General features: G+C 44.9%; 1 protein-coding gene across 1 annotated transcript; it reads left to right on the top strand.

Annotated features, from left to right (window-relative positions):
- The first annotated feature begins 214 nt into the window (after positions 1-214).
- On the top strand, positions 215-25,344 carry LOC141984182 (putative deoxyribonuclease tatdn3-A). The gene is made up of 10 exons (XM_074947122.1): positions 215-273; positions 5,523-5,556; positions 6,969-7,042; positions 9,061-9,142; positions 12,127-12,189; positions 12,743-12,852; positions 15,183-15,238; positions 16,332-16,444; positions 21,785-21,865; positions 24,286-25,344. Exons 1-10 carry the CDS (start codon positions 215-217, stop codon positions 24,427-24,429), a joined length of 816 nt encoding a protein of 271 aa, XP_074803223.1. The 3' UTR covers positions 24,430-25,344.
- The last annotated feature ends 1,174 nt before the right edge of the window (positions 25,345-26,518 follow it).

Raw genomic sequence — 26,518 nt, 5'->3', positions numbered from 1 at the left:
GCGGAGGAAGAGCTCACCAGACGCCAGCTCCCTCTGCCCCATAGCTAGGCGGCTGTGTGCCCGCGCTAGGCTGGGCTGCTCGCCATAGGGCGAGTGGGAGGGGTTGTAGTCGCTGCCCTGGGAAGAGCCACAGCCTCTTTCGGCTGTCTGTCAGAGTCGCAAGAGGCGGAGCTCAGGCCTGGCCTGCTCAGGGTGCCTTCAGCAGCCTTTGCACATGGAGACGTGCTGGTTCATCGATTGCCATTGCCACCTCACGTCCGAGGAGTTCAGGCAGGTAGGACTGAAGGCTGCAGACAGCGGATGCACTCTGTACACAGGCCCTATGCTGTGGGGCTGCTGTTATTGGGTTTGCAGCCCTGGGTATGCGAAGTATGATTGCAACAACAGCTGTTTCCAGGCTAGTGATGGAATTCCCTCTACCTGCTTGTAGTCACTGAGCCTGGTGTATGCTCTGTAGAAGCTCCTGATCCCATTAGAGTCCGTGGCAGAATCCCCATTTGTAGCACGGACGTGGTGGGTACACTTCAGGGAGCTTTTTGGTGGATTAGGAGCAGGGTTCCTTTTGCTCTGCTCTGTAATTTACAAACTGGTTTGTGAGACAAGGTGGGTGAGGTAATAGCTTTTATTGGACTAACTTCCCTTGGTGAAAAGAAAAGGAGTACTAGTGGCACCTTTAGAGACTAACCAGTTTATTTGAGCATAAGCTTTCATGAGCGACAGCTCGCTTCATCATCATCATCACTTCATCATGTAGCTCACGAAAGCTTATGCTCAAATAAATTGGTTAGTCTCTAAGATGCCACAAGTACTCCTTTTCTTTTTGCGAATACAGACTAACATGGCTGCTACTCTGTTCCCTTGGTGAGCGAGACAAACTTTCAAGCTACACAGAGCTCTTCCTCAGGTCTTGCTTGTGTCATGACACTGTTGTGATCGCAAAATGATGACACTTTAGGACTCTGAAATAACTCGCGGGATGGTGCAGTTGCTTCTAGGGGGCTGTGTGGCCCTAATTAAATCCAGACAGTCCTGTAGAATGTGGGACATGTCGTGTGATAAACCCAAAAAGAGCCACCTAGGCTGGGGTAAGGTAAGAAGGGTAGACATGCCTCTCTAGGTTAACATTAGATACAAACAGCTGCAACCAGGCATTTGTAAACTTGTTACACAAGTGCAGTCTCCCAAGGTACATACAGTAGGACCTCAGAGTTACAAACACCTTGCCAATGGAGATTGTTCGTAACTCTGAACAAAACGTTATGGTTGGTCTTTCAAAAGTTTACAACTGAACATTGGCTTAATACAGTTTTGAAACCTTACTACACAGAAGAAAATTGCTGTTTTTAACTATCTTAATTTAAATGAAACAAACACAGAAAGTTTCCTTACCTTGTCAAATTTTTTTTTAAACTTTCCCTTTATATTTGTAGTAGTTTACGTTTAACACAGTAGTGTGAGGTACTTGACTTTTTAAAAACATGTTTGGTCTCTGCTGCTGCCTGATTGCGTACTTCCGGTTTCAAATGAGGTGTGTGGTTGACCAGTCCATTCATAGGTCTGGTGTTCATAACTCTGAGTTTCTACTCTGTGCCAGTACACAAGGTCTGATAATGAATGTAGCAGATGCAATTAGCTGTGCGTCTGATGAAAAACAAAAAATAACCTGCCAATCGTAATTCTCCCCAATGACCCAAATATTAAAAACTCTGTGTCGTGGCATGAATGACCTGACGCCCCCAAGTACAAAGTAAATACAAATGTGATGCATCCATTGTGCAATCTAGGTCCCATTGAAATAGAAGTATGATTAGGAAGAAATGATTACACCTAGCCTTTTAGTTAATAATCTTTTTGGTCTGTTTCTCATGTCTGCTACATCCTCTATTGGGGACCACAGTCTGTGCTTGCAGGGGATGAACTTGGTGAGCTAACATGAATGTTCTGTCATTGTGCAATTATATTTAACTCTGAAAAAGCAGTTTTGTTAACCTGAAAATTGCTGCTGGCATTAGAGGCAAATGGAAGGAAGTGTGTGTGTGACACAAAGATAGAACGTGCTGTGGTTTGGTAGTCACTGCTGTGTCCCTGTATTAAAAGGATCACTATCACTGCCTACGTGGCTACAGAGTTAACCAAAGAGAGGGAGAATCTGGGCCTCTCCTTCATTTGCTTGTCAGTGACGCTACTAACATCAGGGCTCTTGCTTCAGAAGGCTGAAGTCATTGAGGTGGGTGTTCCTTGAAGAAATAGTGTTCTTTAAACAAGTCAGGTAAGCAAATCTCATGAAACCATACACCCACTGTGACGGCATGCAACCTGTAACTTGTGTACCACTGAGCCCTCTGTCTTACCAGCCTGGGCTCCCTCTGACACTGTGATGCTGTGATTAGCTGCAAACCTCTCCAGGTACTGCACTTAACACAGATATCCACAGGCAGGGACACACCCAGCTGGGTTACATGAATGCTTTTGCCAGCCGCTCATGAACCAACAATAGCGAGACTCCAGCCAATTCCCCACAGCTCCCCAGCCTAGGACCCCAGAGCTGTACTGTCTTGCCCTGGTCAGAAGCCTGGCCAGTGTAAGTTTATTACCCTGTCTGCCCCTTCCTCAGGGTGGAGAGGACATGCACCAGTTTTTGTCCCTGAGCAGATTCCCCAAGTACTTCAACAAAAACACATTGTTTAGGGAAAGGGTAAAACAGGTTTATTAACTACAGAAAGATAAATTTTAAGTGATTATAAGTAGTAAGTACACAGATCAAAGTTGGTTACCTAAGAAATAAAAAGAAAAATTGCAATCTGAGTTCTGTAAACTAGACAGGATTTGAATCAAGCAGTGTCTCACCCTGATCGACAATACAAGTAGGTCTTAGATCTTCCACACACAGGCTGGAAATCCCCTTCAGCCTGGGACCCAGTTCAGTCTTTGTTCTCCAAACATGTTTCTAGGTGTTGAGTTGTGGGGGGAGTGAAGACAAATGATGATGTCACTTCCCCTCCTTTATAAGTTCTTCCAGCTTTCTGGAAAGATCTTTTGCTATGGTGAGTCAAGTAGTATCCATTGTTTTTGTGCTCCCTCTGAGAGGTCTTCACTGTATACAGTTCCTGGGGTAGTCCTTGTGAGTGTGTATTCCCCTTCATGGGCCATCATCAGTATCTGGCTGCCCATTGTTGTACCTGAAAGGCTGGTTGTGCGTATTCCCAACCTTACAACATACTTCAGTAACATGCATGGCAAACTTCATAACTTCACATACAATGACAGCACACCCAATCCAACTTGATATTGATGTTCAAAAGATCAAGTCTTTTAAAATGATACCTCACAAGGCATACTTTGTACAAAACATATCATAATTATATCACCATGGTAACTATGGGGGTGCTAGAGTGTTGCTTTGGGGTACAAAGTGTCACCCCCCCAATAGTTGATGTTCTCTGTAGCTGAATCTGGGCTGAACTCGGCTCCAGTACCTCCATTTGAATTTCTGCACTCAGTGTTACCCATTGGTGTCTTGGCTGCCTCAGACTCCTTCTTGTGTGAGATTAGGATTTGAAATGCCCCTGCATCTGAGCAAGGTAATGCACAAAAGTGTCAAGGGAAGGACTGGGGATCAGGGGTCAGCACAGATGTAGTTGGGTTCCACGTTTAGCTTTCAAGACGGTTGGGAGAGGAAGGGAGGATGTCTGTGCTGTCAGAAGACCTGGCTTCTCTTCCTGGCTATGCCACCAAATTCTTGTAAAATAATAATGATGCTACTTTGCGCTCATCAAGCACCTTCCACCCCAGGACTTGAAAAATATCTTATAATTTAGTTTTACAACCCCCCCATCAGCTAGGCAAACATTGCCATGGACTCGGTTTCCCATACATAAAATGGAAATCACAATGTTAAACGACTTACCCAAAGTGATGCAGGAAGTCTGTGACAGAGTTACTAATGAACCTTAGATGACCTGAGTCCCAGCCTGGTAGCTGAAACACAAGACCATCCTGTGACACGCCCCCCTCCACCATTCTTCACAGCAATGTTGTTATGACATAATGTATTTTATGCAAGATAAGTCAAGTGAGGTGTCATTGGAAAAGTTATGATCTACTGAATATGATTATCCTATTTGTCTGCATGTATCATTTTTGTATCTGAAGTTAGGAATATTGACTATGTATCTGTATTACAAATGTGTTTACACTTGGGGAACGCGCACTAGGCAAAAGGCTCTCAGTCTAGATGGCTGGCTGGGAAGGGTCCATTCAGGTTAATGAGCCATTAGGAGAAAACAATAGGCCTTAGAAGAAGCTTATCTCCCATTGGGGAGCCTTCCTGAGGATGCTGTAGACAGCCTCCAACTCATGGCTGCAGTGACACTACAGGGACGTGTGACCAGGTCACCTGGTGCTGGACTCCATCTTGGGATATCAGTGTTTTTCCACTGACTGGCGTGGGAACCAAGCTTTGAAACAAAGGGTTCCCGCCATATGCAAAGGCTATTTAAGACAGGGGAGTGACATCATCGAGGTTTTTCACTGACTCCCCACCCAAAGAGACACCTGGAAACACCTGAGGAACAAAGACTGAACTGGGGGAGGTGCTGGACGCAGGCTAAACTCCCTTTAGCCTGGGGGATTCAGAACTGTAAGCAAGTGCAGCTTGCTCCTTAAGAGTCTGCAGCCTGCTTGTATCATCACTTAGGGTGAGGATTTGCTATTCATATCTGATCTATATAGTTTATTAAGCTTAGATTGCATTTTTGTTTATTTGCTAGGTGATCTGTTTGCTATGCCTTATAATCACTTAAAATCTATTTTTTGTAGTTGTTAAAGTTGGTTTTGCTTTGTGTGGGAGTCATAACTCGGGGCAGAAAGCTCTTGTATATTCCTCTCCACATTAAGGGAGGGGGCGAATTTCATGAGCTTACGCTGTACAGTTCCCTGTGCAGCGAAAGATGGTATAATTTTGGGTTTACACCCCAGAGTGGAGTGCGTGCCTGCGTAGCTGGAAAGTTCCTTAGCTAGAGCCTTCCCATGCAGAGCTGATCACAGCGTCTGCATATAACTGCAGCTGGGTGTGTCCCTATCTGTATGTGTGCTGGTGAAAGTGCAGGCTGGCCACAGCAGTACAGTGTAAAGGGAGCCAAGGCTGGTGGGTCAGGGGCAGGGCCGGCTCCAGCCACCAGCGTTCCAAGCGGGTGCTTGGGGCAGCAGTCAGAAAGGGGCGGCAGAGTTTCCGCAGTGGCGGCAATTCGGCGGCAGTCAGAAAGGGGCGGCAGAGTTTCTGTGGCGGTAATTCGGCGGCAGCTTCTCTCTCCTGCCGTCCGAGGCGGCAATTCGTCGGCGAGTTTTTTTTCACTGCTTGGGGCGGCAAAAACGCTGGAGCCGGCCCTGGTCGGGGGGCTCAATGATACCTTAGTTCCAGGTGGCACCCCGGGGGGGGGAACCCATTACACATCCCTCGCTTAAATGTAACAAAATCAGGTCTCTCAGTGCTTTGCATGATAACTGATCATTTGTGTCTTGCGGGACATAAATGATGTGATTGAAAAATCAAGAAAGGTTAGTGACTTATTTTAAATTATTACTTTTTCTGCACCAGAATCCCTTATTCATTACTCAGGACATTATTAGGATTTATTTATTATGTATTACAGGAGCACTTTGAAGCCTCAACTAGATTGTTGCCCCATTGTGCTAGGTTCTAGACAAGCATGTATTAAAAGACCGCTCCTGTGCCAAACAGCTTACAGTTGTAGGCCCCGATCCTGCAGTATAGTCAATGGGATTCTACACAGGCACAGAGGGCTGCAGATGTAGCAGGAGCAGGACCCTAGATCAAGACAAGATGTAACTTGTGGGTAAAGCAAACACGCAGGTGGTGGCATGAGGACAGGGTAGCACTAACCTGAGCATGTTAGACTATTTGTGGGCACAATTTGTAAGTGGTAGAGGTTTTTTGATCTGTTTATTTGTTAGTGGAGCCAAATATGAAATACCCACTGAACTTTATTCCGTCTTGCCACTCCTCTACTTAATGGGCAGAAAGGGTCATTAGAAGGGCTAGGGAGGACGTTTGAATTGCAGTGTCTTGGCTGACTGTCATTATCTTCAGTAACTGCATCCCATCCAGCTGGCAAGTTTGGTTGCCTGACTCAAATTGGACAAGACTGCAGTAATACTGAGTGGTGAAGCAACTGAAAGGCTTGGGAGGGGTGCGTGTGAAGCAACTGGAAGGATTAGCATAGATCATTTGGGCTCCCCAAATTCTGGGCTCAGGAACAGCGATCAAGAATGCTTTATTCTGTCAGGGTTTGGTAGAGGGGCCTACCGTCAGGGTGTTCTCATTAAGGGGCCCTAGTCTCTGGAGCTTGCTTTCTTCCTTGGCCCAACAGAGCTTTGGGGTTTGTCTTCACTACCACGTTAAATCGGCCATCACTGCATCGATGCAGCAAGGTCGATTTAGCGCATCTGGTGAAGATGCGCTAAGTCAACAGAAGAGCATCTCCCATCAACATAGCGTAGTGTAGACACGGCTTTAAGTCGATGTAAGTTATGTCGCTCGGGGGTGGTTTTTTCACAGCCCTACAAATGTAACTTACATCGACTTAAGCGGTAGTCTAGACAAGCCCTCAATCTTTGAAACTTTAGGGCAAATTAAGGATTAGCTCTTCTCTCAGGATTTTGAGATGGGGTTGGACTAGGAGGGGCAGAGAGGCAGTGTGGCTAATATATTGTTCAATCCTGCATGGTTGGATAGGTGAGAAGTCATTTATTTTGGTACTACTTTATTTTTTTTCCTCCACTCATTTAATGATGTATTTAACTGAAGTGAGTTTAGTGAATGTGCTCCTAGAGCAGTTCCTAGCTAAGTCGTTTATAAATGGAAACACATACATAAAACAGGAGGGAAGTGTAACTTTCACCAGTAACAAATACAGGGGGTTTTGTTTGTTTGTTTTTCTTCAATCCAGGCTGGAGTTCGAGCCTTTGTTTCTGTTACAGAGCAGCAAAGTGAATTTGAGGAAGTTATTGATCTAGCAGAAAGGTTTGTTATTTCACTGCATGCCTTGTGTAAGTAAAAAGACATCTTTTAGATCAAAGAAATAACGCTCTACTTAACACTTGCCATAGCACTTGTCTTATCTAGCTCTCCAGATTCTGGACAGAGGTGAATGGGTCTCATTATCCTCACTTTACTGATAGAAAAACTGAAACACAGAGAGATTAATTGAATTGGCCACGATCATGCTGTTGGGCCTGGTTCTCCACTGCCTCGGGCTCTGCATAGTCATTTACATCTGTGCATGGTCAGGGTAAATCTACTGTTCTGATCTGGTAGCATTTCACACCCACTTGGTGCATGTGTAAATGACAACACAGGGAGGTAGGGTAGTGGGGAATCAGGACTAGTGATTGCATCTCAGAGCCAAGGATAAACCCCATGCGCAACTCGCAGTCCTGTGCCCTAGCAACTGGGTTATAGCGATCTCACCGCATAAGGTCTTGCGAATGGTGTTCTTAGAATCATGTGCAACTTTTGTGCATCTCATTTAAAAAAGGATATCCAGATTACAGGGTGAGTACTGGGGAAGGCAATGAGACAGAATCGTGGCCTTGCATGTGTGTCTGCTGACAAAAATGTAAACATGTTTACCCTGAAAAAGAAGAAACAAAGAGGTGATATTGTAATGATCTTCAGGTGTCTAAAGGTGAATGAGGATGCGGGAGATAACCCCTTCACCCCTCCAAGGTAGCAGCTTGTTTCGAAGTTGTAACATTGGCTAGATATTATGAAGGGCTTCATCACACAGAGTTGCTGAAGTGTGGAACGTCAGCCATATGATGAGTGAGGTGATGGCATAAAGGAGTTTAAGGCAAAGTTGACTATATACTTGAAATTAAGACTATACTGTACAGGGCTTTCCATGGGAGCTGAACATATGAATATAAGAGCGGGATTTTGCCTTTAATTGGAGGGGTACATGCTGAATAGCAAGCTGTTTCTGTTGTAAGGCAGGGGAATGGACCATATATCCTACAGAGGTGAGAACCTAAAATCAAGATACATTTATTCTTCCATGAGTGCTTTGAGGAGAGGGGAAGTAACATGTCTAAATTCTCTCCTCTTCTAATTCTAAGGGAGAATGGACTGCAATATGGCCTCTTTAAACAGGGTGATTGCATACAAATGAGCCTGAGGGTTGTTTTTGACTCACCATGGCAGAGAGCTGGAGAACTGGAACAGACTAACAAAGAGTATCTTTTGCTTTTATAAAAATAATGTATGTGCATGTGTGTGGGAGAGAGAGATTGTATTTTTCTTTGTTTTTTAAAAAAAGCAAAATGTAAAACATGGAAATATCAAGAGATCAAGTATTCATTGTTAAACATTATTGATCACCTGCATATGTATGAATTGAGTGTGCAAAAGAGCAGTCCTGGAGACATCTATTTCTCCTAAGAATGGACAAAGCATGGGGTGGCATTGCAGATGTCCTCTGCCTCACCAAAGTGCCTCAGCCCCACCTTGTCTACACACACAAGTTGTACCATTCTGATTATACTGCTAGAGTTAAAGTGGTGCAGCCCCACGGGGGTGGATGTATTTGTGTAGGAATGAAAGAGCTTTATATCACTATAGCCGTTCACATATGTGAAGGGGAATAAGCTCTACTGGTATAAGGCACTTTTATATCCGTGTAGCTGTGACCACAGTAGGGGTGGTACTGGCATAGTGGTAACACTAACTAATCACATTCCTAACTCACATAGTTATACCAGTACAAAAATGTGTGTAGACAGGCCTTTGAGAGACCATCCCATCTCTAGTGGTGAAAGGGTATTTCAATCTTCCCAATCTGTTCAGTCCTTGGTGTTTCTACTAAGAATGACAACTCAGTGCTGATTGTGATGGGTGTTCCCTGAGTGAGGACACCTCTCTGCTAGAAACTTGGCTGTGACCGCTAACTTATTGCCTACAGGCCACCAAACAGCCACTGGATGTTACTCTCACTGCTGAGCTAGATGTTTTAATCCCATTGACATGTTTTCCCCCTCCTAAAGGTATCCAGAGTCTGTCATGGCATGTTTTGGGATTCATCCGATTCAGAGCAGTGCAGATGGACATCGCAGTGTTACTGTTCAGGTGACTTGCCGAGCTTCCCATGCCTGTATTTTGCTAAATCAAATGAATTTCTTCATATGGGTATTTGTAACTCCACTTATGTAGCTCTTCAAGTCTTTGGAGCAGAAATCTGCCATGGTAGCAGTTGTGTCTACAGCTGTCACATGGGTGAATATGGACACTTCTCTTCTGTGCCTAACTTTAATAAAGATAATGTAATTATCACCAATTTTATTGGGGGGAAAACTGGCTAGTGTGTATGTCTGATACTGCTCTCTGTTAGATGGCATCAGATCTGTGCATAGGCCCTACTTAGTTAACAACTGGAGGGAGCTCTCCTTTAAGGAGTAAGAGTCTGTGCTTTCAGAGCAGGAAGGTCTGAGTTCCTTTCCTGTGAAGTTCGGAGTGCCCTTGCTGTGCAACCTGGTGACAGCTATGAAGTCGTGGCTGGCCTCGGAGTTATTACAGGTTTTTTTTGCCTTTTTTGGAGATGAAGCAACGAGTAAGAAAATTAGCAAATATGGTGAGATCTTGGAAATAGGTTAGGTGCAGGACTTGAAGCAGATGATAAAAGCTGTTTAAGGAGACTTCAAGCAAGGGCCCATTTATTTTATGATTTTTATCCTGTTTTTCTTCCTTGATGCATAACTTAGTACGGCTAAGATTTTGTCATGGAGGTCACAGAAGTCACTGAATCAGTGACTTCCAGAAACCTCCGTGACATTTTCCACTTCAGCAGCGGGGCTGGAGCTGTCAGCCGGCAGGGGCCCTGCAGCTCCCCACAGCTCTAAGCTGCTGCTGGTGGCAGGCTCCTCTACAGCTCTGAGGCACAAGGCAGCAGGGAGAACCTTGGAGCCCCAGAAGTGGTGGGTGCTAGACCCTCCTTCCTACCCATTTTGTCAGTTATTCTTAGTAAAAGTCAGGGACAGGTCACGAGCAGTAAACAAAAATCCACAGAAGCCTGTGACCTGCTTGCGACTTTTACTAAAAATAACTGTGACAAAATCTTAGCCTTATGCATAAGCCATGACCACAGCACCTTGTCAATAGACATGAAGGCAGTTCCTTCACTGGCCTCCAGAGGGTGCTGTGTGATCATGATGGTCATAGTTCCCTGTGCAGTGCAGTCTTAGCTGTGTCGGTCCTAGGATATTAGAGGGGCAAGGTGGGGAATACCTTTTACTGGACCAAAAAAAGCTGAAGTGCACAAAGGTGCTATAGTGCGCAGTGTGTCCACATGGGAAGTTACTGTGGAGCAGCTAGTGCACTGTAAAGTCCACGGTGGATTTGATTTAAAAAATAGTCAGGAAGACTCGATTTAATCATGGGTTTCTACATAAAAGTGCAATCTTGTTGGTTGTTAGAACTGTCATACATATTCTTCACAACTCAGAGATAAATGTAGGTTTCATTTTTAGAAGGTACACACTATACATTTTTAAACAGTGATTTATTTTGAAAACTTTTCAGATGAGTTTCACAGCTATATCAGAAAATGAATGATTGTTTGGTTATTTCATTTACCAAAGGTAATTGAAGCAGATATTTATGAAGTCATTGAATTATCTCCAATTCAACAGGTTAATCATTAGTATTTGGAGGATTTTCTTGCCATGTTGTATTAGGAGGAGAACATCACCAAACAGACATTTAAATTGTTTTATTTAACTAAAACAACAACATTAAGTATTCTGGATTTTTTTCTTCAACAGCAAACACATATTTTAACAAAACAAGCATATGTCCCTCGCTTCTCACATTTATCCCCAGACTTCTTCTCCTTGTCCAGATCTATTCCGCTCCAACAATCTTCTATTCATTGCACTTTTTGAAACTGCACTTTTAGAGAGAGGTAAGGGATTGACTCTGTGTACACAAATTTGAAGAGGGACAATAGAGCTGAGGTCTTATTTCTCACCTCTCTCTCTATATATATTTATTTATTTAAAAACATTTTTGCTGTTAACAAGCATGTTACCTCCAGAGACACAAATCCACAGTTTGAGAACTGCAAAACTACTCATCTCTGGTGGTATCTTCTAGACTGAGCACTGAGTCCCATTGGGTAGATAGAAAGATTAACCTAAATAATCTATACAGAAACCTGTGGAACCCCATAAGATTGGGTCCCTAATCCATGAACTATTGGAACTCATTTACAAAACTTTTTTTAAACTTTACATGAATATATTGTCTCACACTATAGAATTAGAATTTATAATCCCTATTCCATGATGAGATATCTTTGAACTATAATGTGTCTTAATTAAAACTATCTTTAGACATGCTTTTTGGGGGAAAAAACCTTTTGTCAAAAAAATCTGATTTTTTTTTTTAAGTTAAATCGTTGATTTTATCCACCCTGGTAAATTCAGACCCGAGCTTATGGGCACTAACTTCCATGTAGACAAGCCCTATGGGATAATAGTGATGCCTTTTATTTATATAGCTGCTTTTGCACTTTGCAAACTGTGGCCTTGACTAGTCTCTGCTGGCCCATGGGATGCAAATTGCAGCAGGAGAGGTTGCATACTGGGGCATTCATCCTCAGGGGAGGACCCATGCTATTCCCACTGCTGTCCCTGTTGGGGATTCCATCAGTGGAGGGCAGCTTTACACTTCCCCCAGGACTTCCAGAGGAGCCCTGCCATCTGAGGCTGCCTTGAAGATATGCTGAATCAACACATCTTCTGGCTATTATGGCCAAGCCCCAGCCCAAGCCTGTACTTTCCACCGTAGTGTGGCTGTGTGGCTGGCTCTGGGCAGCCCAGCAGAATGACTGGGCTTTCTTTTAATTTTTAATTATAGTCTTATTTAAAGAATGGGTACTTAAAACATTCAGTAGCTGGTAGACAATTCAGTATATAATTTTAATACCTGCCTTATACTTCTGCACTCACCATGGTCTACTAATGCCTGTTTTGCAATTTCATTGACATGCCAGGACCTCTTTTACCCCACTGGTATTTTAACGAAGCATGTGAGCTGTAGCTGGTTTATTACAGGACTTGGAACCTGCCCTTCCATTCTTTGAGAAGCACAAAGATAAGCTGGTGGCTATTGGAGAGGTAGAGTGCTTTATTTGATTTCATTAGTATCAGGGTTTTCTTGACTCAGCCATTGCTCTGGTAGGCCTGTGCAATACATTGCAATCTGTGGTTTGTAGTGCTTACGTTTCTTTTTATAGACAGAAATCATATTTGCTGAGATTCAACAAACCCCAAACTCCTCTCTTGGTGTGAGACTAAAATCAGGCCCCAGGTGATCATTTTATGAATAAGTATTGGAGATGGTCCGCAAAGATATGCTAGAATCCTGCAGCTAGGACAGTGGTAGGGAGACTAGATGAGCTGCTATAGATTTTTTCCTAGCAAAGCGTTTTTATGTTATCTTATATATAATATAGTTTATTCTGCATCCATGTACTACTGTACCCCCAGGTACAAGATCTTATATAGAGATTGTAGTGCCTTCTAATCTTGTCTTAGTTATAGTGGTTTCTCGTAGTAGCCTACAGCATTTGAAGTTTAATGTACTGAAAGCATTAATTCTCCATGCATTTTGAAGTTTACTTAAGATTTCACAAACTTTGTATCATCCCTTAACTGATTCTCATTGCAGATTGGTCTAGACTTCACTCCGTGGTTTGTGTCCACATCCCAGCAACGTGAGGAGCAGCAGAAGGTCTTTGCGTTACAGCTGGATATAGCCAAACAGCTGGACCTGCCAGTGTGAGTCAGAACACCTCCAAGCAAAGTCTTCCTCATACATCAAATCTTAACTAAGCTCAGCACCTGTTTCCTAAGTCACAGCTCCTGGAGTGCAGGAGGGGCGGTAAAGCATATTGATAATGATGGGTTGTTTGGATTATTTTTAGTCAAAATATTCAATGGTTTAAGGTTAAAAAGAAAAATAACAATAATAAAAGGTGGCTTACATCTGGGAAGCCAGAGCCTGTGTCAAGAGATTAGGGCTGATGAATGTTCCTCTCTAGCTAAGTCATCATTTAAAATGTGGGAGACTTGCTGGCATTTCTTCTGAAAGAATTGTTTTTGAAAGGAGGTGTATTTTCCATCTGTACACTTTTCATCTTTTGGATAAGAACTGAGCTATGCTCCCCAAATAAAACCTCGATGGGGGTTAGACTTGTATTATTTCAAGGCATCATTTTATGTCCCACTTCTGCACAAATTAAGTCACAGGATGACATTCTGGCCCCTTGAAATGAATGGCAAAGCTCCCCCGCAATTCATTAGGGCCAGGATTTCAACCAGAGAGAGATTTGCCACAGACTTCGATGGGAGCAGGATTAGGCACATGCACCCACCACAGCAAAGAGAGACCCTCTTATCTAAACTCCTTGTTGTCCAAATTTAGGTTTCATGCCTCTATGTATGTCATTTACATTGGAAAACTCACCCCCTAATCCAGAGCTTTTATTGGAATAACGTCTATGGCTCAGATTCTGATCTGTGTTATGTGGGTATAACTCCAGTGGTGTCAGAGGAGTTACACTGGCATAAATGAAATCAGCATCTCTCCCAAAACTCTCTATTCCATGAGATAGGTGGTTTTCCACTGTACTTGACAAGTGAACATTTAGGGGGGAAATAAGAGTATTATTAAAATAAACTGAGATTTTTATATTTAATTTGATGATATCGAGTTCAGCATCAGGAAACAGGAAGACAAAGACCATAATACTTTATTCTCTTCTCCCTATATGTGTAACTCTCCTAACTATCAACAGGTAGTCAACATGCAAACCCCACATCCGAGGAGGAGAGTGGGGATAATTATATGTATCAAGTACCTCTCCCAAGGTGCTTGGGGCACTGTACAGGAGAATACAAACAAATCCAATCCAAACAATTGGTTCTTAAAATTCAGACAGAGGAGGGGAAATGAGGACAGGAAGAAGGGGTTGGAAAGAAACGTGGTCAGCAGTGATAATTTAAAACAAAATATTTCAAAAAGTAAAAGACCATATCCTTTGGTGCAACATGACCACTTTGCACTGCACCGCCAGCATAATGTGGTCATAAAGCCAGTTTAAATGGCCCAGGGAGGCTCGTCAAGTGCCGGGGGGGCCCTCGGGTGGTGTAATACCAACTTGTTATACTTGATCCCCTTGCAGCTGACTTAGCAGATAAAAGGGGGCATGGCTGGAGAAAGGAGTGGGGAGAGACGCTAGAATGCCTCTGTGCCATGATTATCCTGGACTACTGTTTTTGGCCCCTTTTAGCTGTTCAGCTTAGGGATAATGGCCTGGACAGAGCAGCACCAGCACTGGGGCAGTGCAAAGGAGAACTTTAAACCACCTGTACCCCTCACCTCATTTTGCCCCCACATGGTAGGAACTTTAAAAAGTGGGGATGGAGAATAAAATCTCTTAGTTTGTAATTCTTTCTTTGTTTCAATGAAAGTAACTTTTGTGTGGCAGGGTGCTGTGTTTATCGTCTCCCAGTGATTTCCAGCACAAATGTGTTCAGTTTACCAGTGAAAAGATTCCCCCCCCCCCAACTGCCAGCCCTCAGATTCAACCCTTGACTTGAAAACCAAGCTGGGTTCTTTTCTTCTTTGCATCATCGCCAGTAATAAAAGTTCTGCAGGTCACATGAAGCCCTCAGTGACTGTGCAGTGTCATTGTCTTCATTCAGTTTATGTCGGTGAAACTGGTTGGTACTAAGTAAATAGTTCTGATGATGATGCAGTAGGAGGAAAGGAATCCAGCTTGCTCTCCCTTAGCTGTGTTGGCTCTGCATGGCAAACAAGAGTAGCACCTTATTTTTGTCACTAAATTCAGCAGATCTGACTCTAAATACACACGAGGTGCAGACCTGGTGAGGAAGAAGGTGCCGTTTTTCTATAGCTGTTTTTTCAGACTAGAACCAAATCTCTTCACTTTGCCAGCAGTGCCAGTTGTAACCCTTGTTTTCCTGAACAGTAACGTTTTCTCCTTATGAGAGAGAGCTTATTTTCTAAAAAGAAATCACTTTATATTTTAAAAAAACACCAGTGTTTCTCTGCTTCTCTAAAGTATGTTTTTTGTAATGACCAGAAACGTGCATTCTCGTTCGGCTGGGAGACAAACTATTGCTTTTCTTAAGGAGCAAGGTAAGTCTCGCTTTCCATTCTGATCAAACCCTTATAACCAGTACTGATTGTTGTTGCAAGAAGAAATCCTTAACTGCTCTCTGGGCCTGTTTCTGCTCTTACACAAGTTATATGCTGGTGTAATTCAATTGATTTACCTCTGTAACTGGGAAGAAAAGTGAGTCCTTTACCTCAGTTTACCTGTTTGTAAAATGGAGCTAATAATGCTTCCCTACTTCACGTGTGTGTCCTAGAACTCCATTCATTAAAGTTTGGAAACTATGAGTGGAAGATGCTGTGGAGCTGCCAAGTTTACGTATTATGCTCAAGGAGTGACAGTTTCTGCAGAGTGGAAAACCTCTGATGAAACAGAATTGTTTCTTTTTTTTTATTGTAACTTTTTTTGTGAGTGAATCAAAGCAGCCTTTGTCTCAGCATCAGCTTCCACTACACTCTTTGAATGGAAGCAAGAAGAGTACGGTGTCCAGATAGCTTTATTTCTTTTTATGATTTGTTTCCAGCAGATCTGTAGATTGAAATTTGGCCTATGTTGTGAAGAAAGATACAATTAGAATATGTTTAAAATATTTACTTATCTACATCTCTGTGCATATTACAAACACAATTAATGATAGCAGGACAGAAATAAGCTGCTGAGGGACAGAAAGGCTGCGGAGGTAGGTAATTGACTGTGGAGCCTTTCACCTCTAATTTCAGGTTCCAGTTTGGCCCCGGCAGATGCCAACTGAAAATTGTTACCACTGACAGCTCTCTGGTGTTGATATGAAGTGAATTTGGTGGTCTTGGTCCGGTTCCCAGTGGATACATGGGAATCAGAGTCTGCACCTTTGTTGGCAGGCCCAGCAGAGAGGTCACAGGTGAAATCAATTATGTTCTCACTCGTCAGGGAGGGATCCTACAAAGCCATGGTTGATGCATATTTTGCCTGTGGATAAATAAAGGACTTCAGGACTGAGAGCCAGCACTAAAGTCTCTTACAATTAAAACCAGAAAAAAAACGTTCATGATACAAATCTTTACTGTGGTGCTGTTAAACTCGTACAGCCTAGCTTTAGTGTCTTTAGGCTTTTTGGGTTTCTTCTATGTGGTGCAGGTATTTGGAACGCACTGCTTCATAACTTTGCTGGCAGGCCCTCTGTTGCCCTGGAAGGAGTACAAGCTGGCTTTTGTTTTTCTTTTCCTCCAGCTGTCACAAGGAATGATCAGGTAAGTCCCTGGAAAGTTCATGGACTCTGTTTCAGCATAGTTTTAATTGGACTGCGCGAGAAATGACGTTCTGCATTGGCTCAGATATTGGGGGATGGTATTTGGGAGGGTAGGGTGAGGCAGAGGGCAAGGATGACCCTGGGGACATGCATACAATGACATGAATTCTCATGCCCACCAAGGCCCCTTTATGCCACTCTGGCAGTAAATTGCCTTTGTACATAACATCTGTAAACTACATTTATACCCCCTTTAGGGCACATTTACTCCTCCAGAGCAATGTAGATGAAGGGGTGAAAGTAATGTTAAATTCTTACCAGTACGGGGGCCGGCTCTGGCCCCTGAAGGGTGCGGGGTCTCGGGCAGGAGGGGCGGGGCTGTGAGTCAGTCTCTCCCAGCCAGCCCCATCCGCGCTGCCTGGCTCCCACCGCCCGGGGCTCTGGTGGCGATTTAAAAGGGCCTGGGGCTCTGGCCGCTGCTTTAACGTCGTTGCCCCTTCTGCCTTCCCCGTCGGCGGTCCCTACCGGCAGGGCTGCCAAGGGGGAAGGGGCAGCGATGTTAAAGCGTTGCCGCTAAGGAGGGTCCTTTGCCGCGGCAGCACTTCCCCCTTCCATCCTCCCCCCTCTGCCGACAGGGGAGGCAAAAGGGGCAGCAACGTTAAAGCACTGCCGCCACAACTCTTTAACGTGGGCTGTGTACAGGCTGGCACTGGCTTCTTACCGGTACACCATACCAGCCTGTACTGGCCCACTGTCACCCCATGTAGATGGGCCTTCGTGTAAAAGAGAATCGGGCCCAGTGTGTGTTATAGGCACATGTGATACCCATACTTCCTAAGAGACACTTTCTCTGTTTTTATTTATATATATAAAATCAGGACAGAATTAAAGGCAAATGAAGAATGGCAAGTCTCTGCTCCAGGAAGCTTACAGTCTAAATCACAATAGCTCAGCAAGGGATGCGGGGAGGAACATATGTGGCCTTTTAGTTCTTGTTGGGTTTTTTAAAATGAGGATTAATTAACTTAATATATTGCAGCGTGGAGCAATGATGGGGCTACGGCTATAGAAGAACACTTAGCTGGGGAACGATGGTTGGAACATGATGATGGAGCTAGAGCTGGCGTTCCTAACAAACACTTTTGGGGTTAATGGCATTAACGATCTTTACACACTGATGTTTTAAATCCCTGACATTTGGGTTTGGTTAACTAACTGTTGTGAGTTTGGAAGAAGGGTTAGAATAAGGAGGAAAGCGATGTGGCCTGGTGCATGGACAGGGTCAGGGATGGAGGATGGCAAGAGAAAATGTGAAAAGCTGCTTCTGCAAGAAGAAGACAAAGACAATTCCCCTCTTGCTTACATGGATGTAAATCAGGAGTGAGTCCATTGAAACCAGTGAAGGTGCATGAGTGTGCAGTCAGTGTAAGGGAGATCAAAATCTGGCCCAAAGGCAGAATCAAAGTGAGCTGAATTGGTAGTGGTGGTGTTTGTGCTGCAGTAATGCTCCTAAGCACCAGTTAGAGGCTTTGTTCTGGTAGGTGTAATGCCGACAGACCCTGGTTGTTGGTGGGCGGGATCGAACCTGGGGCCTCTGGAGTTCAGTGCATGAGCCTCTACCTCATGAGCTAAAAGCCAACTGGCTGTTAGCTAAGGCTGTAGAGCAGACTCACTTTATCTCTCTCTAAGTGGTCTTGGTGCCACTAGATGGGACACAACACCACACCCAGAAGGTGCATGGGTTACATAAGCGCTATACAAATACATAGAGGGAGACAGTCCCTGCTGCCAGGAGTTTTACAGTCAAAGGCCTGGTCTGTAGCACTTGCTGCTAAGATCAGTTGAGCTCTACCAGTGTTACCAGTACCAGCAATGCTGTTTTTAACATGGTCATATGACTCTGCTGAGTATCTGGTGGCCCATTTACACTAGGGCACTCAGTGTTGCTAACACCAGTGGAACTGAACCACTGTTAACATCAGTGGGAGATTTTCAGAGAATTACTCTGGCATAGATAGGGCCTAAGGCTTGGATCCACAAAGGGACTTAGGCATTGTAAGGCTGAGCGTTGCAATGCCTAACTCTTAGGTGCCTAGGAAATCACAGGAACAACACTGCGATTCACAAAGTTGAGTTAGGCGCCTCAACTCCCTATACACTGACTGGGGAGAGACAAGTGCCTTAGAATGGGATCCACAAAAGCCAGCACACAAAGTGGGGAACTGCCTAAGATAGCCAATGGGGGATGCTAATGAGAGGGATGTGTCCTAAGACCTGCCCCTCTCACAGGGATAGGCACCTAAGTCCAGCCTGCAGGGATGCGCCTATCTCTGCTAGCCATCCACAACTGGCAACCTTTCTCCTGGAGTCAGGCGGCTTAGGGCCTGTGAGAGGGTGTAACAAACTCACACTGGAGCTGAAGAGGTTAATGAGAGCCGATGCCGTCAGCCTTACCCCACTACACCTGCAATAGGTGTCAAGCCTGGAGGGAGGAGTTAAAAGGCCTGAACATGGCTCAGTTGGGGGCTGACTAGGAAGGAGAGCAGATCAGCAGGAGAAGGCTGGCCTGCTGGATCCTCTGAGCCTGGGACTAACTGGGGAAAAGGAGCTAGCTGAAGGAGAAGGTGGCTGAGGCCCTGCAGTGGGCTTAAGCACAAATCCAGCTCCAAGAAGGAGAGCTGGGGGGACTCCCTGTCAGAAGGAGGTAAATGGGAAGGACTGTTTAGCAGCAGCTGGGCTGTATTTCACAGGCTGGGAGCAACTTTGAGGAAGCTCCTCAGTAGCTAGCTGGGAAGAAGCTGTGGGGAGCCACAAATTCATGGCAGTATTCCCAGATCTATGGAAGGTGCTGACAAGTAGGGAAAGGTAGGGGCAACCCAGGGTAGTGGCGAGGGATTGAACAACAAGGCCATAACCACCTAAACAGGGTCCCTGGGCAGGAAGCCAGAGGAGAGGCTGGGCCTGGATTCCCCTATCTCTCCCACAAGACTGAGAGGGGAAGTACAGGCTTGAAGATTGGAAGAGGCAGGAACGATGAGTCCAACACGGGGGCCGAGGGCCTGGCATAGAGGCCACGAGACTTTGTGCTTTCCTGTTTTGAGGGACTATTGGCTTACTCCAGAAGGGATGGGAGTCTAGGTGACTCAGCTGGAGGGCTGAGTCGCAAGAAGACGTAGACTACTGCAGAACCAGACTGGTTGTCAGCTGGGGCCATTGAAGCATGAGAGCCTGATACACCATGCCCTGCCACCGGGGTGCCAGCTGATGACTTGGGTGCTTACAGCCAAAGGCGCCAACTCCGTGGGTGCTCCTGGAGCACCCATGGAGAAAAATGAGTGGGTGCTCTGTACCCACTGGCAGCCAAGCTCCCCTCCCCACCCCCCTCCTCACCTCACCTCCGCCTCCTCCCCTGAGCGCGCTGCATCCCCATTTCTTCCCCTAGCTCCCAGCGCTTGCCACCTAAACAAGCACTGGGAGGGAGGGGGGGTGGAGCAGGAATGCAGTGCGCTCAGGAGAGGAGGCGGGGAAGAAGTGGGGCCGGGGCGGGGATTTGGGGAAGGAGTCCAATGGGCAGGGAGGGGGTGGAATTGGGGCAGGGACTTTGGGGAAGGGGTTGGAATGGGGGCGGAGCAGGGCTGGGAGGGGGCGGGGCAGGAGTGGAGTTGGGGCAGAGCCAGGGGCAGAGGGGGATCAAGCACCCACCGGCACCAGCGGAAGTTGGCGCCTTTGCTTACAGCAAGTCATTTCTTGTAAGAATGAGTTAGGTGCCTGGCTCAATCCTTGCAAAACCCAGGGCACCCCCAGGCCCACTTTATAACTTTTAGCCCAGTGGTTAAAATGCCCATTTGGGTTGTGGGACACCTGGGTTGAATTCCCTCCTCTGCTAGAGGGGAGAAAGGATTTGAACAGAGGTCTCCCCACCACTCAGGAGAGTGCTTTAACCCCTGAACTATGGGATAGTTTGATGTGCACCTCCCTGAGTTTAGGTGCCCACAGGGTGTGGTGGGAGTTTTATGGAACATAAAATTGGGACTGAGGTGCCTATGTCAGGGGGTTAGGTGCTTATGTACCTTTGTGGATCTGGGTCTAAGAGCATAGAGCCCCTCGGGAGGCGGAGCGGGGCAGGACGCTGAAGGTCAGGAAGTGGGATCCCATTCATACCCTATCTAAAGAATCTCAGACTTTGGAGTGGGGGAGGGTCTTTGCAGGCTGTCATCTAGGGGCCTCATTCTGATCTCACTTAAACATATTCTACATCAAAGACACTCCAGTGGAGTTACTCTTGGCATGGCTCATTCCTACCTTCTTGTGTCAAGTACATGAGGCAGGATTTGAGGTTCATTCCCCTCCTCCCCATACACCTAGTACAGCAGCGGTAAAGCAGTTAATCTTTCATTTCTGTACAACGGGGTTTCCAGATCTCTTCCGGGTCATACCCAGGCCTGCTACGTAGTGCCAGCTGAATTTATCCTTGTCCCTTGCTGCACTGCTGACTTGGGCTCGAAGTGCTGCTGAGACAGCACAACTAACTACTTGGTGAGAGGAGAGTGCCTTGACTTGCTCACAACCATGCTCCTTCTGGCTGATCACAGTGTTAACTGAATGAGTCATGCTAGTGCCTCTCAGCCGGATGATTGGGCCCAAGCATCCAAGGAATCACAAGGCTGTTAACTTATTGATTCCTACGCCAAATGACCAATTCTTGTGCCGAGACACCGAGCCCTCCCACGTCCAAGCTACCATCTGCTCCATTGTCCTTTCTCTGATCTTCTGGTGGAGTGAATCCCTTTACCTTTCACACCAGCCCTGAGAGGGGCTCAGATACCATGGCAGTGAGCATGCTGTAACTGCCTAGACACAGAGAGAGAAAACCACAACCCACCCCATCTACCTGAAGTCATTAGTTTAATGGTTATGAGAACAGGAGTCCACAGGATGTTCTTGACTGTGGGTCTCCTACAATACCAGCCCAGCACCTGGCTGGCTGTTGTACTGCCTTTCCCAACCACAGTAACGTGTCATTCGGTGAGTGGATGTACTTAATAGAATGTTAAAGACAGCTTGCATTTAGAAAAGATTAACAGACATTTGAGGGGGGTGAATATTCACAATCCTTGTAGTGTGGTAGAGGCTCTGATGGGCAAGTATACTCTGCTTAACCTTTGTGTTTGCAGCTCACTGGAGGCATAGGATTCTCCCCAGTGGCTCAAACAGCCAGACTTGTTAGCCATTAATTGATTTTGTGTGTGTAAATGTATAGTGTGCTCCTTTCTATATTGATTAGTGCGACAAGAACAGACTCTTACCTGTGTTGTTTCTTGTTTTATTCTGTCTTTACAAGCGAGCAAAGTTAATAAGACAGATTCCACTAGAGAACATTTGCTTGGAGACCGACTCACCCTCTCTTGGCCCAAAGAAAGAGGTACAGTAAGTAAAGTATGTAGCTTACTAGTTTAAATCCTAAACCCTTCCAACCTGCGTTTCAGAAATGAAGTGACTGACTATTAGGGTTCATGCACTCTAATGCATTCGGGGTTCATGCTCTCTAATGCCCTGACTACTAGCCATATGCAAGATGCAAAGAGAGGTCCCTTCTCTCACATTAAAAAAGAAAAGCCAAAAGAATGCCAGGAGAGAAAAATATTTCTTGGTGCATATACTATAGCAATGTTTTTCAAACCATGGGTCACGGCACGTAAGGTGCTGGGTAGCTCTGGTCAGCATTGCCAACCGGGATGTTAAAAGTCCCGTCGACGGTGCTTCCCGGCTAAGGCAGCATAGTGCCTACCTTTTCTGACACCGCGCTGTGCCCCAGAAGCAGCCAGCAGGGGGGCCACGGGGCTCTGCACACTGCCCCCACCCCGAGCACCGGCTTTGCACTCCCATTGGCTGGTTTCCGGCCAATGAGAGCTGGGGGGTGGGGGGCGGTGCCTGTGGGTGAGAGTTGCGCGAAGCCGCTCGCACACCTCTGCCTAGGAGCCGGACCTGTTGCTGGATGCTTCTGGGGTGCAGTGCTGTCCGTGGTGCTAGGACAGGCGAGATGCCTGCCTCTGCACCCTGGCTGTGCCACTGACAGGAGCCGCCAGAGGTAAGTCTGCGCCCCAACCCTGTGCCCCAATCCCCAGCTCTGAGCCCCCCCAAACCTGGAACCCCTTTCCTGCACCCCAAGCCCCTCATCCCTTCCCCATCCCAGAACCTGCATCCCCAGCCTAGAGCCCTGACCCCCTCCTGCACCCCAACCCTCTGCCCCAGCTCTGAGCTCCTCCCACACCCCAAATCCCTCATCCCCAGCTCCACAGGGTCATGGGCATCAACAATTTTCTTCAACTGGGTCCCCAGAAAAAAAGTTTGAAAACCACTGTACTATAGAGTTAATTTTGCTATCTCACTGGGTTTACATTGCTGTCACTCCATTGACACACACTAACAAATACATAGTTTAACCTAGATCTCAAACACCACCCCCAGGCGCCTCTGAGCTCAAAGGGGCACTGTCATGTGAAATCAGATCATTAAAATAAATGTTTTCTTCTTTGTATTGTTACCACCACCACAGGTAATTAACACTACAAATTTTAGAAATCTAATTTGTCATCACTAATGCTGTCTGTGTACATTTGGCACTACATTTAGTTGGAAAACAGACTAGTCAGTTTCTCGTTCTGCCATTTTGTGCTAATGCATGAGAGCCAGTGTTCAGGATACCAAACTGCACAGGAATGTTTACACTCAAACAAAACCCCCATTTTAGTTGGATTTTTTTTTTTAAATTTTTGAAATCAACATGAAAATGTCTCTTTAATAGATTAGAGCCTGCAAGGTGCTGAGCAATGCTTGAACCTGTTGTGTGTTGTGAGTCCATGTTGACTTCGGTGGCAGTTGAGATGTTAGGTACTGCATGGGGCATCTTACCAGAAGCATATGACTCCAGGATCTGCACTGGCTGTCCGTTAGTCTCCGGGTGGAGTTTAAGGTTTTCGTTATGACCTATAAAGCCATTAATGGCCTGGGACAGGCCTGCTTGGAGGATTGGCTCTTTCCCTGTGCCACACTGCAACAGCTGTGGTGAGCAGGGACATTCGAGGTGGATCTCCCCTCATTATAAAAGAAAGAGCATCTGTCTGAGAGCTCCAGGACTCTGGAACTAACTCCCCTAAATAGTCCAAATTTGGCGACATTCTGGCCATGCTTCAAAAAACACCTGTTTGATAAGGTTTTTGGAGAGGGTTGAGGTTTTGGGTCCCGCAGCAATAAAAGGGTTGAAAGGAGTTTCTGGACTCTGGCTGCCTGAGTTCCTGTGAAATGATTTCTTAATGCTGCTGGGATTTTATTGTAGCATCAGTGATGTCAGAGTGCCTCAAGCCTTGGTTAGGTATTGTTTTTATTATATTTAAATAAATAAGTCGCATGGGTTTTAGTTTAGCACTCGACATCTTGCAGGATCAAGGCTGATATATATAGAACTTCAAAGAACACAGCTTTCTTCCTGCTGATAATCTCCACAGAGAAGTTTCAGGAACTTCAAACTGTTGCTGAATATTTATTCTTAGCAACAAAAGAAGTAGAATTTCTTGAGCTTGATCCAGCTGTTGTCTTTAAAATATAATGAAATTGCCATAGAACTATGGTTGTGTCAGATCCAAAACTGCACAGTATCAGGCTGACTCTTCCATCTAACTTATCATAGAGCCTAGTTGTGATTTAAGATTTGTAAATGCCAGTCGTGACCTTTTTGAAGTAATTAACGGAAGGGAGGGACTCAGTCCTATGGGCCCTGGGTAAGCCAGGCTGATCTCACTTGGTTTCTTGTATAGTGTAACCTTGTTGGCAATTCTCTTTTAGGAGAGAAATGAACCAGAGAAGATCAGGATTGCTTGTCAGTACATTGCTGCAGTGAAAGGAGTATCAGTAGAAACAGTCTGTGAAGTAACAACATGTAATGCCCTGAAGCTGTTCCCCAAAGTTCATCAGCGGTTGAAAGAATGAACACTTGCCAAACAACAATAAAAAGAGAGCATCTGAAACACAGCTCTGCTCTGTAGTTTGTGGTTTGGGGCTTTATTTTATATTACTTTTTTTTTACAGTGTACGTATACATATTTCATGCTACGTGGAATTTTTGTATTACCAAAATGACATCTTAAAGAATAAAAGCTCAATAAAGTTTTACCTATTGTATTTATACAGGTAGGCTATTTTACTGTTGATGAGGTGAAAATCAGTTACGATTAATAATTTGAGAGCAGGCTGATGGAAAATAAGAGAGCCACAAGACTGCAGCTTTCCATGCCTTTTATATAGATCAAAAAATCCAGTAATGCTTATTTCCATTGGTATTTAAAGAGGAATCTTCTGAACCGGGACTCTCACGTCTTATAATGCTGCACCTTTCTCTGCTATTTGAGCCAAACTTTTGCATCATATTGGCATATTGAGACCACAGCATTCCCCTAGCTGGTGCTTTCCAGAGCCATAGAGGGTTGCTTTCAGAAATCTTTGTTTGCCAATTAGTGTTGATAAGAAAATGCAATAGGCCTAATTTCTGACCTCCCATCAATTTTGTATCAGGCCACATCTACCCTGCAGCTGTACCACTGTAATGTAGATGCTTCCCCTGAGCTGCGGGTGGACCACTGGGTCAATCAGAAGACGGCAGTATTTTTACAATTCATGCCTTTTGGAGGCAGTGCAGTCCAGTGGGTCTGGCAGTGGACTGGGAGGAGAGGTGGATGCTATTCCCAGCTCTGCCACTGACCAGCTGGGTGACCTGGGGCAAGTCACTTCATGTTTCTACATCTCCAGTTCCCAATTTGTAAAATGGGATAATGATACTTATCTATGGATGACGTGCTACATACAAACTAAGTAGTTTTAGAGATAACTGGCTGATAACATTCCTCCCCCCCCCACACACACAGTGATTACCTCGCTCTACACCTCATGGATTAGACAATTGCCTGGAACCCCCAACACTTGCCCACCCCCCCATTCAATGACTTATGCTCCAAACACCCCTCCACGGAGGTGGGAAGTGATATGTGACCAGATGAGTAGTGTGGGGGCTGGGCAATCAACATCCTGATCAGGGAGGGAGTGGGAGGAAGAGGGAGGGTTACATCAGTCAGCAATCTGTTCCTCACCCACCCTTAGTCCAGGATTGTACAAATACTGTGGCTCTTCACTACATTTTTGTCACTTTTTTTTAAATAAGCGTGGAAGAAAACTGATTTTTTTAGCTAATATGAAATTTAAGGGGTTTTGTTTTAAAGCTATTATGTTGCCCAAATTTGTTGTTAAATTTTAAAAAATCACTTAGAGCGAACTAGCTGTCCAATGCATTTTTGCTGCTTAGATTTTTCCTGTGCTAAGTGAGAGCATCCTGTGCACTGAAAACTGTAACAGGGAGTTAAATTTGGACTAACATGCTTTGGAAATTAATTTTAAAATTGTAACCTCTAATGACTGAAATGTACACCTTGAAATACACATAAAATAAACTGGAAATCCTATCTGCATACCGTACATAAAAGTTATAATTTTAATTCAGTTTAGAAATAAACAGTAGGTTTCATGGTCAAAATTGTACAGTCTTAGACCGTTCCAGTGAATCAACTTTTGTTCATTTCTGAGTCTTGTCCTGAGGTTCAAGTTTCATGAAGGGAAAGAAAAGTACATTAGGTTGTTTTTAAAATGTACTTTAGAGAGTTAGTAACAAGTTTAATTGGGAACTGAGCTACTGTAGAAACAGCTTAGCTAGCAGTGTTAGATATCCAAACGCATTTTAAAAGCAGCCCTGTAATATCGAGTTTCTCCTTATTTTGTGAAATGTCCTGAACTCAAACAAGAAGGCCGCTTTTAAGTGGTGCTTCATCCAAAAATGGCATTATCTGCAGGATAAAAGTAAAGTTTGAAAATAGTTATGAAAACCAATTCCTCTCTTAGTAATATATATTTATATTATAGGAGGAGGAGCTGTAGCAGAATGTATAAGGTTGCCGTTTCAGTTGCTTTGTAACTCTGGCAAACTTGAACTGTTCGGAGTTAAAATTTCAGTGTTTGGTCTTGGATTGAGATT

Source organism: Natator depressus, chromosome 3 (genome assembly GCF_965152275.1).
Source record: "Natator depressus isolate rNatDep1 chromosome 3, rNatDep2.hap1, whole genome shotgun sequence".
Taxonomy (NCBI): Eukaryota; Metazoa; Chordata; order Testudines; family Cheloniidae; genus Natator; species Natator depressus.
The sequence above is the reverse complement of the archived record's forward strand: the minus strand, read 5'-3'. Positions and strand labels throughout refer to the sequence as shown.

Coding starts and splice junctions, on each gene's coding strand:
- LOC141984182 (XM_074947122.1), top strand. CDS start 215: ATGGAGACGTGCTGGTTCATCGATTGCCATTGCCACCTCACGTCCGAG. Junction 274..5,522: donor ACGTCCGAGGAGTTCAGGCA/GGTAGGACTGAA, acceptor TTGTGTCTTGCG/GGACATAAATGATGTGATTG. Junction 9,143..12,126: donor ATCGCAGTGTTACTGTTCAG/GTGACTTGCCGA, acceptor GGTTTATTACAG/GACTTGGAACCTGCCCTTCC.